The sequence below is a fragment of the Dipodomys spectabilis genome, unplaced genomic scaffold (assembly GCF_019054845.1).
Source record: "Dipodomys spectabilis isolate Male_0828 unplaced genomic scaffold, ASM1905484v1 ptg000347l, whole genome shotgun sequence".
Taxonomy (NCBI): Eukaryota; Metazoa; Chordata; class Mammalia; order Rodentia; family Heteromyidae; genus Dipodomys; species Dipodomys spectabilis.
In genome coordinates, this window is record NW_024871024.1 from 617,186 (window position 1) to 635,569 (window position 18,384).

The 18,384-nt window shown below is 40.6% G+C and overlaps 1 protein-coding gene across 1 annotated transcript in view; it reads right to left on the reverse strand.

Annotated features, from left to right (window-relative positions):
- LOC122095389 (heparan-sulfate 6-O-sulfotransferase 2-like) overlaps positions 1-10,356 on the reverse strand; it is a 49,725-nt gene extending 39,369 nt beyond the window's left edge. The window contains exons 1-2 of the mRNA XM_042665796.1: positions 10,295-10,356; positions 1,317-1,403 (exon numbers count right to left, since the gene is read on the reverse strand). Of these exons, the coding sequence (XP_042521730.1) occupies positions 1,317-1,403; positions 10,295-10,356 (149 nt within the window). The remainder of the gene's footprint in view (positions 1-1,316; positions 1,404-10,294) is intronic.
- Positions 10,357-18,384: the final 8,028 nt, after the last annotated feature.

Sequence of the window (18,384 nt, forward strand, 5' to 3'; positions counted from 1 at the left end):
GTCAGCATGGCAGGTGTGTACAAGGTGCCCAGGTAGGATTCAGCCATCTCTAAAAGAATGGAGTTAAAAGTAACTCTGTAGCTCCATCACTGCAAAGGGAAACCAAGCACTCACACAGAATTGGGATTCATTTGGAAACAATCAGCTGCTTGAGAATGTGTGTATCAATTCCCTTCATTCACAATTCATACAGTATTTTGATTGTGGTGCTCAGTAATAAATAAGTGAAATGACTTCTAACTGCTCAGAGACTTACTCTTCTGTCTTCACCACCACATGTCATCTGCTTCAAGATAATGGTAAACTTTATATGCAACACTGAAATGGTATTCAGAGGGAGATGAGAAGAAAAAAAGGAGCCAATAGATATTTCATCTGGGGAATTGAATGCAAAAATCACATTCAAACTGCAGCAGTTGCTGTCCAATAGTGAATACATAAAATATATGACCATTACAAATCCACTGTTCATCACAAAGCTGCCCTCTTGTAGTGACATATGTTATTGGTTGATTAGAGCCTTTAGCAAGATGAAGCCATCTTTTTCACCTTCTAGATGTGAGAGGTAGTTCTGCCCAGCACAAACCCCTCCCTACCTAAGGAAGAGATTTTACAGAGAGAACCTGAGTCAGGAGCAGAGAACTGCAACTACTTGGAAAGGGAAGTGGCTAGCTAGAGTTGTGTCTTTTGCACGAAATTGCCACAATATTTCACATTGCCAAGCTCTGCTGAACCCAAAAGGAGACATCAGCCAAAGTTATTTTCTGGAATAAGTCCCAAGACATACATTTGATATCACAAATATTCAACCAATGTAAGTTTGAACAATACTGAAAACACAGTTTCATGTAAGACATGGAGCATGCTGGGTACTAGGACAAGTATATACGGATCACATAAGTCAGTGATATGATTACAATGTAAATGTACTCGAATGAGGAAGTTTATAGAATGGCTTCCCAGATTCTTCTAACTCAACCCCAAATCCCGTTTATGGCTCAAAGACACATCTTCATGGATTTTGTACATCATAAAGTGGTGCAACAGTCAGTGATGCTTCCTTTAAAACATTTTTGAAACAAGGCTTTCCGAAGTTATCTCTGACTGCTGCCTCCCCTGCTTTCCTGACTGACATATGTGCCAATATGAGTGACACATGCACTACGCTTCCGGTTCCCAGGTGACCCACCCAGTGGGAGGAACGCAGCAGGCATTCAACACATCTTTCTTGAATGGATATGAATGAATGACACAATGAGGACAGCATATGGCTTTGGGACAGTTGTGTCAGATGCACAGAAGCACTTTTCACTTACTTCCCACTCTTAGATGTGTTCCGAGTCTTTGTGGCTGCTGGAGAGTTGGCGGCTGGGTTAGTGCTCGAAGAGCCCCGTCTATCCTTACTATACCCACAAAAGAACAGAAAAAAAATTGATGACAAGGACCAAAGAGACAAAAAGATAATCACTTCATTTGAAAACAGATTTTAAGACGTTCTCTATCTCTGTCTGGCTCTCTTTGTGTCTGACTCCCTGTCTGTCTCTGTCTCTCTCTCTCACATAAAGCATGGATTAATCCACTGGTGCTCTTCAAAAATAAAGACAGTAGGAACCATTAGTGAAGCTCAAAGAAAACTTTTGTTAAAGACCTTCAAAACTTGAAACTAAGCTAGGCACCACAGGCTCATACCTGTAATTCCAGTTACTCATAGGAGGCTGAGATCTGAGGATCATGGTTCAAAGCCAGTCTGAGCAGAAAAATACATGAGACATTTTCTGCAGTCAACCACCAAAAAGCTAGAACTGGAGCTGTGGCTCATATAATAGAGCACCAGTCTTGGGCTAAAAAGCTAAGGAACAGAGCCCCGGTTTGGTGTTCAAGCTCCACTACTATCACGAATGCACACACGTGTGCGCGCACACACACACGCACGCACGCGCGCACACACACACGCACACACACACACACACACACACACACACACACACACACACACACACACACACACACACAAAACCCTTGAGCTGGGAGATTTCATTAATGATAGCACCAAAGCCCAAATAAGCCCAAAGGAAGGTTTTAGTGGAGAAAAAAAGTACAAAGTAATATTTAACATAAAATCCTTTCCTTCAGCCACTGTATTATCTGCATTGAAAGTTTAGTTCTGAAGTGTATGGATATCAAATGACTTCAAAAAGTCTTTGGGTGATACTATCAGATGAATTAATAATTTTCACTCATAATGTTACATGGGAAGGCCATGAATTCAGATATTCTTTCACGAGAAGTACCACCTGCTTCATGAGTAATTGAATTTAAATCTCCACCTTCAATAACTCCACAGCTTATGGAAAACCTTGGAAACAATTACTAAATAAATCACAAGGAAACTCTGCTTAATCTCATCAGGTTAATAAATGCAGACAAATTAATCACCTCAAGGTAAACAAAAAGGAATAATTGATTGGAGTCTCCTTGATTATTTCATTTTATTTCCTTTATCAAACTATTTTACCATTATCTTCAATTCAGCTACTCTGACATGAAATTATTACTTTACTTCATCTTCAGATTTCCATGGAAACAGATTCCAAGCCTCTCTCTTTCCACTTGATAGTGTGTGGAATTATTTATCCTGATTTCATCAGAAATATTTTTTTTCCTGTTAGGAAGATCTGTGTCAGCATAACCTTTTTATCAAAAGTGAAGGTAAAAGAAAAAAAAAAGTCTATCTTGCCTTTCAAGGTGTATTATAGGATCTCCCAATGGTATAGAATATTTTCTGAGAGTCATATTAAAGAGCTTTTTAGCACCATCTGATGAGAAGCGTCAGCGTCTAGCTGTATTTATGTTTGGATCAGGAGGTCATGAATGATCCTGGCTTCAATGGCTACATAGATGTGAATGGAACAAGAGATGCTGAGGGACTCCTGGTGATTACAAAGGTGGCAGAGACAACCACTAATCCAGTGGATAACAAAGGGCCTAGTAGTTCAGACTCAGGATCCTGGAGGTCTAAAAGGCAGCTGTTCGAAGTAGAAGCTGATTCCTTATTTTTTATTTTTGGTTGGTCGTGGGGGCTGAACTCTGGGCCTGGATGATGTCCCTCAGCTCTTCAGCGCAATGCTAGCACTCTACCCCTAGAGCCACAGGGCCACTTCCAGCTTTTTCTGCATATGTGGTGCCGAGGAATCGAACCTAGGGCCTCATGCATGTGAGGCAAGCAATCTACCACTAAGCCACCTTCCCAGCCCAGAAGCTGAATTCTTATTCTGATCCTTAGTAGGTGGTTTGGGAGAGGAGGGAAGGGAGGGGGCAGGGAGACAGGAGTGAGCACCTGGCTGTGATTTCCACTCAGTGTGAGGACTATTTTTCCATGCTACATGTTGGATGGGAACTGAAAACTTGCCTTAAGACACGCATGATGAGTTGGGGTGGGGGAAGCTCTTAACAAGATGTAGGACCATAACCAACTATCTTTGTTATCTAGAACCAAGTTCTGAAATTAACTGATAATACAAAAAAAAGAGACAAAAGATTCTCACTCAGAACAATTCAAAATGAGCTCTTCTAGAAGGTTGGTGTAGTCTAATGTAAATGATGCAATATACTATGTGATACAAAATCCAAGTTGTTTTTGGCTTCCTTAACTGCATAATTCCCATTCACTGGCCAATGAGCCTTTCTTTCCCCAAACCCTCAGTCAAATAGCAGCAGTGGAAGTACTCAGAAAACAGGGTCTTTTGATGTGTCCTATGCACAAAAGGCTCAGGGTTGGTGGGCATTGAATGCTTTCTGAGTCTCTACATGCAGGCATCCATGCGATTTTGAATAAAACAATACCCTTTTCCATTGCTAAATTCTCACATCTATGCCTTGAGCAAGACAGTCCTCTGTTGTCTGCATTAGGAGGGACTGTGTTTAAGCACAACAGGGGGCTCTGCAGGACATCAGGGAAAAGTGTCAGCTGGCTGGGGCAGCCTCATTATTGCTAGAGTTGAGTGATCCTGCACCAGGCCTTTAAAGGACAGAAATAAGGATCCTTTGACTTAGGAAAAACCCTACAATTGCATATCTGGCTTAAGGATAAATCAGACAGAGGGTAAAAAGTAATGAAATGACTCAAAATGTTGGTGTGTGCAAATAACAGGTCCATTCATGGTGGGCAAATGTATCAGAAAAGGGAGGGGCAAGAAGAACTTATGGCAGGCTTGACTCCTAAGAGGGGGTAATTTTTTTCAGTGACAATAAGGGCTATTGTACAGAAAGAAAAGTCTGTTCAATATTGCCAGGAAAGAACATTGTTACTCGCCCAAGGACCCAAGTTGGGTAGATAAGCCTGGACAAGATGCTAGAATTTTTCAACCTTGAGACAGAAAGAGATCTAAAAGAGTGCAATCAAGGACCTTTAGTTGTTAGAAATGCCAAAGAAGAGATAAAGAGAAAATCCTGCAGCTGTAGACGGGTAGGAGCCTCCAAGATCTGAAAAGATGGGGGGTCAAGGACCTAAAGATTAAGATGCCGCCAAGAATTCTGGCCACTGAAACATCCAGCAATCCCAGAGATTTCCAGGAATAAACTTTGTCTGATTCAAGGATACTTGGATGATAATTTGGAGGTAGATGAGATTAGGGAGGGGTTTACCTAGAATTTGAGCTGACTAGTAAACGACGTGTCTGAAACAAACCTGCCCCACTTGTCATTCTTTTGATCTGTGTCTTGGTCACTTGTCAGCCCTCTTCACTTTCATCTCTTTCAAGTATGATCTCAAAGGCTGTGGCTTAAATCCCTGTGGGCCCCCCTGCCCCCCAAGTAGAGATCATCTTCTGAAGATAAGATTCTTTCTTCCTTCCAGTGTCTCTCAACCAAGCCTCATCAAAGGCCTGGGAAGACAATTTCAGGTGAGTTTCTGATACTAAAAGCTAATGGATGCCAGTCCTCTGTTTGCTTGATGGCCAATCTTCTTTTCAAATAAACTTTCTTCTACAGGCTCCAATGCAACAAAAGTGCAAAAGAGCCTGAGTTGTGAAACAGGAACTCTTCTGTACACTAACTTAAGAATAACAATAAAATTATATATATATATACATATATATATATATGTATATATGTGCAATAGAAAATCCTGTAGAAAGATGTACATTGCATCCAAGTAGGAAAGTGCTAGCAAATCTAGTTCATCAGCACTGTCAAAGCCTTTCTAATTAAATAATTTGATGCTGAATTGATATCTAGGGAAATTCAACCAAATGGTGTTCAGATCCGTTATGATGGTTTTTTCTTATGTTAGAAAAGTACCTATGAGGGCTGGGAAGGTGGCTCAGTGGTAGAGGGCTTGCCTTGCATGCTCAAGGTCCTGGGTTCGATTCCTCAGCACCATATAAGCAAAAAGAAAAAAGCCAGAAGTGGTGTTGTGGCTCAAGTGGTAGAGCGCTAGCCTTGAGCTGAAGAGCTGAGGGACAGCGCCCAGGCCCAGAGTTCAGGCTCCACGACTGGACCACCACCCCCCCCCCAAAAAAAAGAAAAAAAAGTACCTATGAGAGGGGAACCTAGTAGTTTAAAAGCTCCTTGGTTCATCATCTTTATGGGTGACATAAACCTGTTTCCCATAGTACTTTGCAATCCCTTTTGTGTAGTTAGTCTTGGATCCAAAAAAAAAATGAATTATATGTCTGCAGCTGAATAGTACTGAAACTTTATAAATCATTGTTTTTACAAAAAACACCCAAGACCTAGTAACTTGTTTTTTGGTAACAATTGAGTCAAGGAGTTGTACCAAAGTTCTTTTTTAAGTTCAAGTATCATTAAGTAGTAAAGGGTTTCAATTCAACATAGCAATTTATGAATGAAATGCATCTTGATCACTGTTACCCTTTCTATCATTCAAAACTTCTTACCATCCTCCAAAATTGATTTCTTGGAATTGCCTAAAAGAAGTGATTGATTTTTCTCACTATAAACATGGCAAAGAAAGGACTGGGGGCGTGATTAATGTGGTAGGGCACATGATCTCAATCTGCAAAAGGCATATGATAAAGAAAGGAGTGAGAAATCTGTAACAATATTATAGAACTGTGTGGCATCTTGGTTTATTATTTGCACACTGAGACATATCTGGCCATGGACAACATGGACAGTGGAGTGGGAAAGACAAGGAGGAATCTCTATGGGAGACAAGAAGGCCACCTGTATTGGGTGGTTAGAAGTAGAAAAGGGTGTTGCAGATGTCCATCCTGCTGGTACCTGGGAAATGTTCTCTAGACTTTTCCTGTCTGTTGTTTGACTTAGTCTAGCCCATTTGACTGATCCATACTGAATTCACAACTCTTTCTTCTTAACTTTCATGAGTAGTCTCATGAATGTGTTTCTTCAACAACATCCCAATTCACCATTTGCAATGCCCTGCTGGCAGGACCAGTATTGGCAAAGCCTAGGCTTCTGGTAAAGTGAGCCTCATGCTGCCCTTTCTTTCCCACACATACCCTCTTCTGTATATATGCTCTAATTGTGAGACACTATCTGCTACTCGATGTGGCAAGACCCTCATCAGATATGACTCACTTCTAGCTTTGCTACCTCCAGAATGACAGGTACAAGAAACCTCTGTGCTTATACATTTCCTATTCCCAAATATTCTGTTCAAGCAATCAAAAACTACAATGACATCACCCCCAAGATATTGATTGAACAGACACTGACAAAGAGGCTGAATGTGAGCTCAATAGAAAAGACTGTTTAGCAGGTTTACAATGTCTGAAACCAGTGGGAGAGAAGAAAGTGGTGCACAGGTCACATCTCTTTCATCCTTGAAGAGGAATCTTCAGGAGAATGGGAGGTTAGTTCTTCATGGTTGATCATTATGTGGATCAGAAAGGAATCAAGCAAGCTTGGCTGGATGGTTAGCTACATCTGTGATAACAACAATAAATCTATCATTAACTGTACAGCTCTAAATGCTTTCCAATATGTGTTCTTATTGATAATGAATACAAAATGTGAACTCTAGTTGATGGATTGTTTCAAGTCTCTCTGGGGGAAACAGTGGCTACTCTTTACTCATAGAGCTCCCAGGTTGCAAAAATGCATTTACCACACATAGAACTGTATGTAAGCAGGGACAGGAGCTCGTCTAGTTTGCTTTCCCAACAGGTGCCTGAGTCCCTTCCAGAAGCCTTCCACCAAATGGTAATCTTTTGAAGGCTTTTAAAATTGTGACTGACTCCCTCTGAGAGCCTGCTTTTCTTTTCCAAGAGGCTTGCATTTCTAAAGTAGTTTGCCCTTGTGTCACAGAGCAAGACAGCCCTTCAACTATTGATTTCCTTTAATTAAAGCTGATGAGACTTCTGTAGTTCATTTTTCTACATTGTAAGGTTATGTCTTGAGTGATTTTCTTTCTTTGCTGCATTGTTTTTCCTTTTTCAGTTCTTCTATTTGAATTGTCTACATTAGAGTTCCATACTCCCTGAAGTGTCCAGTACTTATTATCTATATCTGTTAATCATTTAGCAGAAAAAGTTCAGTTCTCTAAGATGTACTTTTTTTTTGTTGGTTGTGGGGCTTGAACTCAGGGCCCAGGTGCTATCCCTCACCTTCTTTGTGCTCAAGGGTAGTGCTCTACCACTTGAGCCACAGCACGACTTCCGGTTTTTGAGTGGTTAGTTGGAGATAAGAGTCTCATGGGGACTTTTCTGCCCGGTCTAGATCCTTAGATCTCAGCCTCCTGAGTAGCTAGGATTACAGATGCATGCCACTGGTGCCTGGCTAAGATGTACTTTTGCTTAACTGTCTTTCCTAGTTTTCCTTATCATAAATAGGGAAAATGACGTGTGTGGTCTGTGTGTGTGTGTGTGTGTGTGTGTGTGCGTGTGAGAGAGAGAAGAAGAAAGCTCATCTCCTAAGTAATTAGGAATCTTGAGTTCTAATCTTGGCTGCCAGCAAGAAATTTAAATTTTTATGGCTTTAGCACTATCATCTTTAAAGAAAGGGAATTAAATGGATCACATAAACCATTCATAGAGAATCTCATAGTGACTCTGTCCTTGCAAAGCATTGGGAAAAGGCAGCCTTCCATTATCATTCTCTCTTCCCTTCCATTGACTTTTCACTGTAACAGCTCACCACTGCGCATGAGGAAGAGGAGCGATGAACTCACTCATTGTTGCTATTTTGTACTCTTCATCATTTAGCATGTGCTGGCTTTGCCCAGGGAGTGGCAATGTCATCCCTGAATGCCTCATTGGGGACAACAGAGAACAGGAGTCAGTTTCTAAATTATATTATTCTCTTGGGTAAGCAGGCTAATCATGTATGCCTTTACTAAGAGTATGGATCTTGGTTAGGGTATCAAATGAGAGTGAAACTCTGATAGTCACAGTCCTCTTGCTCTGTTCTTGCATCCATATCTAGCCCTCTATTCCTACATCAGATGAGAGCGTTAAGAGCAAAAGTCATAATCATTGTGCTGAGCATACCTGTAATTGTACCAACTCAGGAGGCTGAGATCTGAGGATCATGATTCAAGGCAAAAAAAAGTCCATGAAACTGTTATCAGGGATAGGATCCAGGCCCTGAGTTCAAGTCCCAGGACTGAGACACACGTGCGCGTGTGCACACACACACACACACACATACAACACATGGACACATGCATACAATCATAGTCATGGGATTGTATGGTTGAAGGTAATTGCACCTGAAATATGAAAGGAGCATGGGTTGATAAGGTAGTTATGGAGGTAAGAAAAAAGAAACTTTACTACTGAAAGAAAATATACACAAACTTGGGGTTTGACTACATCTGGGGAATGAGAACAAAATCAAAGCAGCACTTGCTGCAAATGTTTGGAAGTGAGATGACGGAAAACAAATTGATTCAGAGAGAGAGAGAGAGACAGATGAGTTAGGTGGAGGATGTGGGCTAGTGAAGATGATGGATTTGGTTTGGCTCATATCAAGTTGTGAGTATTGATAAACCATATGCACAAGGCAAGGAGAAAGATGTCACTGGAACTCAAGAAAAAGGCAAGGTCAGATGCATTGGCATTGCTCCAAAATGGTATTATAAGTCTTGAGACAAGCAGTGTGGCCTGATGGGAGGCTGATGGATTGGGATTAAGGAATAAACATTTCAGGAGGCATCTTGTGCCATAATATGCATTCTTCTACCCCAAATCATCAGAATTTGCAAGTGTACTAAAAGGACTTGTTTGGGTACTAGTGGTTCATGCCTATAAACCTAGATAATGAGAAAGCTGAGATATGAGGATGGTATTTTAAAGCCAGACTGAGCAGGAAACTTTGTGAGACTCTCATCCCCAATTAAACACTTGGGGGAAGGAGGAATTAGGGAGGTGGAGAGGGAAGGGATGGTAGAGGAAAAACAAAGGAGGAGGTAATAATGCTCGATAGAAAATGTACTCATTACTGTACTCATGTAATTGTAACCCCTCTGTACAGTATTTTTAAAATGAAAACACATATATATCTATATATAGACATATATAGATATATATAAAAGAAAGCTCATGTGGTAGAATGCTAGCATTGGACAGAAGAAGCTCACATACAGTGCCCAAGCCATGAGTTTAAGTCCTAGGACTGGAAAACACACACACACACACACACACACACACACACACACAAACACACACGACTTGGATATCAGCAGAGCAGATCAAATAAAAGAGCCTGATCTAGTTAACTTAGTTGTATAAAGATCAATGCTAAGGTTAATGAGAGGAAGCACAGGCCTTAATCCTTATGTAGCCCTATGGCTTGCTTTATTCCATGTCCTGGCCTACCCAGATGGTTTCCAGATGACAAAGTTACCTGGTGGAGAAAAGGGCTTGGCAATTATTGTCAACTCCTTCCCATAATGGACATACCTTATAAAGTATACCCATGCTACTGTCACCTTGGCAGGGACAGGACAACTCTGATGAACAAAACTGAGTCTTAAACCTGGGCTTTACTCATTCACCTCTCTTCTGTTCCTTGGAACCAAGGACTACAAATCTGTTAAGGAGTATAGTAAAAATCCACTCTGATTTTTCTATATAATTCCATTTCCTTTTCCTGTTCTGTCTCTGCATGATGGTTTATTCATTGCTCTCCTCAACCCCCTCCCCCAGGCATAGTCTCTCAGTTTTCTGCATAGCACAAAGATGCCACACTTTAGTTCCAGTACCACAGTTAGGTTTCAGGAAAGCTGTTTGAAGCAAATCCAGGCCCTGAGAATTGGTGAGTCTAACAAATTCCCACATGATGCTGCTATTTCCTTCCCTATGGATCATACCTTGAAACCCACTGGTACACAGGTTCCTTCCCAGAAATCCCCAAAGAAGCAGCTGTATCCATTGCCTCTGATTTCCAAGGAACACCATTACAATTCACTGTTGGAAGCCCCCCCCCCTCCCCCCGAGGCAGGAGAGTGGAGGATATAATGATATGTTTAGCAGGGTATCAACAATAGCCCAATGGCTAAGTGCATAGAACCATATGTATCAAAATGAACTCTAAGATTTGGAAAAAAGAGGTTCTTATTACATTCTGTTAGCAGTTGCTCTTATTTTTTTAGTTTTAGTTTTCTGTACCCTTTGTCTTTATTTTATGTACCCTTGTATATAAGCTTATCTGATCCATGGAAAGGAAAGAGACTCAGAGAAACAGCAGGACAAAGGATGAACTAATGCAACAATGACACTCACCAGATACTATGTTGGAAATAAACTTTAAAACATGGGGAGGAGGGGAGTGGAGAGGGGTAAGTGGGAGCAAATGAGGAAGGCGGCAACAGTGTTCCAAAAGAAATATACTCATTACCTTACTTATATAACTGTAACCTCTCTGTATAACACCTTTACAATATATATATATATATATATATATATATATATTTAAATGAAAAGAAAAGAGAGCTGCCCACATCCAAGTCTGCAGACACCACAGAGTGAAGCTCAATTGCAGGTTAGACAAGAATTGGATCTGACAAGCATTAATTGAACCCATAGTTCTGTTTACTGAAAACGATCGCGTATAATTAAAAATTCACAACTGGAGCCTAGTTAGGGAACATTCTACATTAGGAACTCTCCACAGTAGGCCAGAAAATTCTCAGGTCAACTTTTTAGGAAAAGCCAAGCAGCCAACTGCTATGGCAAGAATTAGCATAAGAAAGAAGAAAAGAGGCAAGGGAGAGGAAGAGGAGAAAGAGGAAGAAAAAGGAAGAAAGGGAAGGAAGGAAGGAAGGAAGGAAGGAAGGAAGGAAGGAAGGAAGGAAGGAAGGAAGGAAGGAGGGAGGGAGGGAGGGAGGGAGGGAGGGAGGGAGGGAGGGAGGGAGGGAAGGAAGACTACCAGTCTATTTACTTGGAACTAAGATTCTGATTTTATACAGCCGAATAATATGAACCAAGAATGTCCTTTTCCCTGGTGAATTATCTTTCATTTTTATTTTCTATTGAATGTATTCTTAAGGGATTTTCAAAAATGGCCTCTCTGCCTGCATGTTACATATTAACTTTCTTAAGGACAAAGTGTGTTAATGTATCGCTCACCAAGTATCAACATTTATCACACAGAAGGTTTTCAATATCTGCTGATTGACAACCATCCCTGATAAATCTGGCTTCTAACATAAGTTAGTTGAATTCACCTGGATGACTGACACATATTACATTAAAAGTATATTAAGGGGTGACTGTCCAAAAAGAAATGAATTCTTTACCTGACTTATGTAACTGTTACCCCTCTGTACATAAGATTTATATTGACAACATTTTTAAACTAAAAAAAAAGAAGTGTATTATTGGAGTATTGTGGCCTTCATTTATTTTTCCTTGAATACTTATGACAGATCACATTGCATAGCTAAAAAATGGAGACCACCATTGCAACACCATTTCTAAGATCCAGGACACACAGATATGAAAGTCAAGCAGAGTAAAACCAGTAAAAGACAGTAATGATGGAGAATGATATTGTTTTACTACCTGGGGACAATGCTAGAATTGTGCAGGAAGCATCGGCACTAGAATGGAGCAGAACTGGATTCACATTCTAGCATTGTATTACCAGGAGGCTTTGGGAAGAATTAGGTCATGAAAGTGAGTTGCTCCTATCCAGGACCTCTGATCTTGACAAAAGGATCAATCCTTAGCTTAGTGTCCAGAGTCAAGAGCATTGAAATATATCCTTATTGCTAAAGTTGGTATCTTAAGTGATTTCCAAGGGGGCAAATGTAGACAGGATTTGAAAGTGCCTCTGGAGCATTAGAGATGAAAAGAAATGACTCTGCTGAACTAGTGAATATATCCTGTGAAGTACTAAGAAAAGTTACCCAAAACTATGCTCCCACCTGCCTTTTTATGGGATTGAGCTGATTCTGAAAGTTTGTACATTTTTCATGTGTTAGAGGGGTAGTTAAAAGTTGAAAATGCTTCCATTTCTCTCCCTTTTATCATAGGTCATGAGGCTTGACCTCTGGGCCTGGGTGCTGTCCCTCAGCTCTTCAGCTCAAGGCGAGTGCTCTACCACAGTGTCACTTCCAGTTTTCTGAGTGGTTAATTGGAAATAAGAATCTCACAGACTTTCCTTCCTGGTCTGGCTTTCAACCCTGATCCACAGATCTCAGGCTCCTCAGTAGCTAAGATTACAGGAGTGAGGCACTGGTGCCAGGCTATTGCTTCAATTTTTTTTTTTAATGTATTTACATCATGTGTTTAGGCACCAAGAATGTCAATGCTGAAAGTTAGGCATTCCACTTTATAGACCATGTTTACTTTCATTTTGTTCATGAAACTTAAGAGTCAGTTTCTTTCTAATGTGGTCCCATTTGGAAAACAGCATTATTTTAGAATGAATGCTCATGAAAGATTAAAATTCTAGTAATTCATGAAAATAAAAGTCACTTCATTCCATGTAGTATGCAAGATAGGAATGCAGGCCCTGATCATACCAGGAGCACCAGATAGTCTCTTGATCATATACAATGTTAGATGTATGACATTATATAATCTCTAGTAATATATTTCTCTACTTGTTCTCGAGGTTTATTTTCATTTTTGTTGGTCATGGGGCTTGAACTCCGGGCCTGGGCGCTGTCCCTCAGCTCTTCAGCTAAAGGCAAGCGCTCTACCACTTGAGCCATAGCTCCACTTCAGGTTTTCCAGTGTTTTGTTGGAGATAATTTCATGGACTTTCCTGCCCAGGCTGACTTTGAACCACAATCCTCAGATCTCAGCCTCTATAGTAGCTAGGATTACAGGCGTGAGCCACTGGCAGTCGGCACACTCAAGTTTTAATATGTGTAGTCAAACACAGGATACTTAGCTGATCCAAAGATAAAGGCTCTTTATTGACTGTGAAACACTGAGAGAATGGAAAAGATCATGGACATAAGGAATGGAGAGGGATCCCTAGAGAAAAGAAAGGTTCTGAGAGAAGTGAGATATGTACACACACACACACACACACCCACACCCACACCCACACACACACACACACACACGGATACATACACTTAATGACAGGACTTGAATGGCAGAAAAATGAAGGTTATAGCTCCCATGGAGAAGACAGGAAGGCTTGGGGGCAAAGGTGATGTAACATGAACTGTGGCTCCATTTGCTAATGAAAGTAGTTCAAGAAGGGGGAGAAGCCTTTTATTGCTTTGATTATAAGAAGCATGTATTTTATTTTGAACTATGCTGACTATTGTGTTGAGTGGCTGGGTTGGTCATTGGGTAGGAGGATATAGAACTTGGCAGGACCTAGAGATCTGAGCTAAAGAAGAGCTTTTAGACATGGGAGTCTTGTAGTAGCTGGAGGAGAAGGAACTACACAGCAGAACAATGAAGAATGAGAAGTTATTCTCCAGGGAAGATGGTTCAGGACAGGCTAGAGAAGAAAACAGAGACTCATGCTAGCCAATGGGGAAATGAGATCAGAGGGCATGAATATTCCAATCATTAAAGACTCATTGCTGATTATAGGAGAGTTTTGTGTCATAAGTCTCCCATTGTTCCACATGTTGCTTTCTCCTAGGGCACTTTTCTTCCTGATTTGTTGAGGCATTTCATCATTCATTCTGGCATTTATCACACCAAGAACACTGGATAGGCAAGAAGTCTCTTGATCATATATAGCCTGTTCTCATCAATTCCTGGCAAGGACAATCTGAAGTATGCTAAGGGAAGAGTCTTGTGCCAAACAAACCCATAATTCTGGGTTTTAGATGCATTTTGGGGGGAGGTCTGGCCTTTTTTATTGTAACAAAGGTCAATATAATACAAAATTGTTGAAGAAGTCAAACATTAGTATACTACTAATTATACTAATGTTTATGCAAATATGATTATGATTTCTGTAAGAAACAACTGATCTACTTTTGATTATTCTGTTTGGTTCCTCTTATGGGCAGAAACAGAAATTGCACGAATGCCCTCAACTTGGTTTCCAAACAACAACAACAACAAAATCTTGACTCTGGTATAATCATGCCAATATCAACTTGTTCTGATTAATCCTTGGGAAGGATTAATTCTTTCTGAGATTTGTGATATCATCTCGGCTGTTTGTGATCTAGATTTTAGGCTTTGAAGTAGCTCTCTGTTTGTCCCTAGTCTGAGACATTTAGCTTCTTATTTAATAAACTAAAAAAAATCAGGTTTTTATTTATCTATGGGGAGGACTTCAAACATGTTTTTGCTGTAAGTGGGGACACTTCTTGGCTTAGAGAAAATGTAGAAATGGAGAGGTAAAAACTATAGTAATGAAGAAACAAAAGGTTTAAGAGACCTCACTTGCACTTAAAAACTTCAGTCAGTCAGCACGCTCAGATGAAGTAGAGCAATCCTTCAAATTGCATCTCTAAGAAGAGGTCCCTAAGCTGGGCATTGGTGGCTCACCCCTATAATCCTAGCTACTCAGGAAGCTGACATCAGAGTATCACAGGGCAAAGCCAGCCCAGGAAGGAAAAGCCATGAGACCCTTAATCACCAACGGACCACCAGAAAACTGGAAGTGGCTCTGTGATTTAAAGTGGTAGAACTTTAGCCTTGGGACAGTGCCCCAGTCCTGAGTTCAAGTCCAAAAACAAAACAAAACAAAAAATAGAAAAGAGGTCCCTGGAAGTAGCATGGAGGATTCTACCCAGGAAAGACAGAATTGGTTCTTCAAGGAAAACAAGATAGCATTTCATTCTTAGAATTATGAGGAGATATATCCAACCAATTGCATGAAAGGGATATTAACAATTCTTTGTGGCTTGGGGACAAACAAAATAAGTAATAAAAAGCTATTTAATGTTTAGCTTGGGAGACATAGAATTCCGGGTTTTGTGACATCTTCTTTTTCTTGGGAATTATGCTATCCCTAGAACATTTTTTAGTATATATCTTTATTGTAAAAATGCTGTACAGAGGGGTGGCAGTTACGAGTATGGTATTGAGTACATTTCCTATTGAGCATTGTTACCTCCTCCTTTGTTTTTCCCCTAACATCCCTTCCCTCCCCACCTCCCCAGCTCCTCCCTCCCCCACCAAGTTGTAAAGTTCGTTTTCAACATAATGTCTTGAGATGTACAAGACACTATATCCCCAGAACATTTTTATTAAAGCTACCTTTGACACACCTAGCTTGTCTAGGGCTTATGGGACTACAATTCAGCATTAGCATTCCAGAAACCAAAATGGGATATGAATCTCCAAAGGGACAGAATGACTTTCTCATTCTCAAAATCTTTGACTCAGACCTCGTTATATACAATCACTATCTGTCTGTCTTTCTCACTATCTATGAAGACATTTTTTTTTTAAGTCAAGTTGATTGGGGTATAATTCCTATTCAGTAAAATTCAACCATGTTTAGCTTTTGATAGCCACAGAGAATAGCATTTTAATGAGGTAAGCCAGGGCAGTTAATCTAAGACAATATGGCACAGGGGCAGTGTTTCTAGACATCTAACCTGACTCTGTGGAAAAGGAGAAAATACTCTATGGAGAAGCATGTATTGAAACATGAGCCTTAGACCAACGGCTCCTCCAAATGCTTGCTAACTGGACAGCATCTTGTGTTGAGGGAACCTGAGACCCCACAAGCATACATAGCATATGTATGGGGACACTGGCCCTATATCAGTGACTCTATCTGCTACATCCATCCTTTTGAGATGTATGGAGATTCATTCAAGAGCTGAAGGGAGGCATACTCATATTTTTCTTTGGGCTTCTCCCTAATCTTTTGTTCAGGACTCCTGGAGGCATTATTCTCTTACCAAGCATAGCATCAATTTTCTCACAATACTGTTCTTATTATTATCTACAGTTCTGTTCCCTTGCCTCCTATCAGTTGCTCAAGCAGCCATCCTTTAGGGCAGGGCACTGGCCTGAAGTACAAATTCAACAAATGGTTATACTTTGCAGAGTCAGAGGCCTCATTTCTTTCTGGCCCATGGATTACCAAGGAATAGTGTCAGACAACAGTTATCTTTCCCCAAAGGCACATTGACCTGTAATCAAAGAAGACATGTAATGGGGCACCCAAAACAAACAGGCTCCCTCTTCCAGACCTTGGCAAATTAAAACTCACATTAATTAATTCTTTGACTCTTTAATTGCTCCTGGATTAAATATACAGGAGTGATTTTTCATTCTAGCCCACATTGTCACAAGCTCAATAATTCACTTAGAGAATTCTGACACCATGTTCTTGGCCCTACTTGTCTATGGAGTTAAGAGGAGTAACTCATTAGTAAGTAAGAGGTATTAATCAGATCTTTGTAAATTTAGATGCTGACTACATGCAGACTGCTGGAAGGAGAACCATGCTTGGAGTTCTTTGGAAAAGGAAGAGATGATGTAGGCATTGTGACAGAGTCTTGAAACTTATCTTTAGCAAGCCCGCTAATTCCCATATTACATGCAATGCATGCTGGTCATTTCAAAATTGGTCATCGAAAAGGCTGTTTCAGAATTCAAGGCCACTGGTGACATTTACAACACTTTCAGAGTTCTTGCCTGGTAAACATCTTCACAGGCAGTTATGAGACATGTGAGAAATATCATTCATTAGTGATATTTGAGTAGATATATCTACTCAAAGTTGAAAGGACTCAACTTGGGCTGGGAAGGTGGCTCAGTGGTAGAGCGCTTGCCTTGCATGCCTGAGGCCCTGGGTTCGATTCCTCAGCACCATATAAGCAAAAAGAAAAAAGCCGGAAGTGGTGCTGTGGCTCAAGTGGTAGAGTGCTAGCCTTGAGCTGAAGAGCTGAGGGACAGTGCCCAGGCCCAGAGTTCAGGCCCCACAACCGGACCCCCCCCCCCAAAAAATGAAAGGACTCAACTTGATTGTTCAATTAGTATTTCCTAATTGCCTTCTGATGACATTTGACTGACCCTACCCATCCAATCCAACTTCCAAGGAAGCAGAAATGTGGCTCAAGTAGTACAGGGTCAGGCTTGAGCAGAAAAAAAAGAACATGATGCCCTGTGTTCACGCCCCAGTATCAGCACATGCGCACATGCTCACACACACACACACACACACACACACAACCACAACCACAACCACAACCACACATAAAAGGATAAAAGGACAATGATATCTCCCAAATGAGAAGAGTCAAAAGAAAATGCTATAGCTATCAAGTGTATTCACCAATGAAAGCAACATGGAAAGGTTGGCATGTTGAAGACATCAGCACCCATTTCAATTGATCACTTCTGCAATGTTTGTTAAAACATACATCCATTATATTTTCTATTCACTGAGCACTTTTGCATCATTCTCCCATTGACTATCATAATGATAAATCATTATGTCAATTGTCCTGGATAGGTTTCATGAGCTTTCACAGTAGAGATAGATAGGTGAAAGAACCAGGTACCAAGTGGAAATTCCCCCCCATGCTCAGTTGTGTATACAATCTTTCCCTGACTTATTTTAATTGAATGAGTTCTGTTGACAGGTATGGAGATGGATTCATACAATAGTATCTTCAAAGATTCATTAAATATAGTTATTGAATAGCATACTAACTATCCTAAGTAGGGTCAGACAACAACAAGGAAAATGAAGAAGTTTGAAAAAAAGTGGAGTCTTAGGATCTTGAGAACAAATGTAAATCACTACCTCTACTAATTAAAATTTTGGTCCTTTGATTACTCCTGGATTAAGTTCGCAGGGGTGATTTTTCATCCCTGCTTGAGTTGACACAAGCCCAATAATTCACTGTGGCTTTCTGACGTCACTTGCTTGGCTCTGCTCATCTATGGGGGTGGGGTGAGGGGAAACTATCGCATGAGGAAGTGAGAGGTACTAATTAGACTTTTGTAAATAGCAACCGTGTATGATGCTAGCTCCTGATTTCAGCCAGATTGTCAGGAGGAA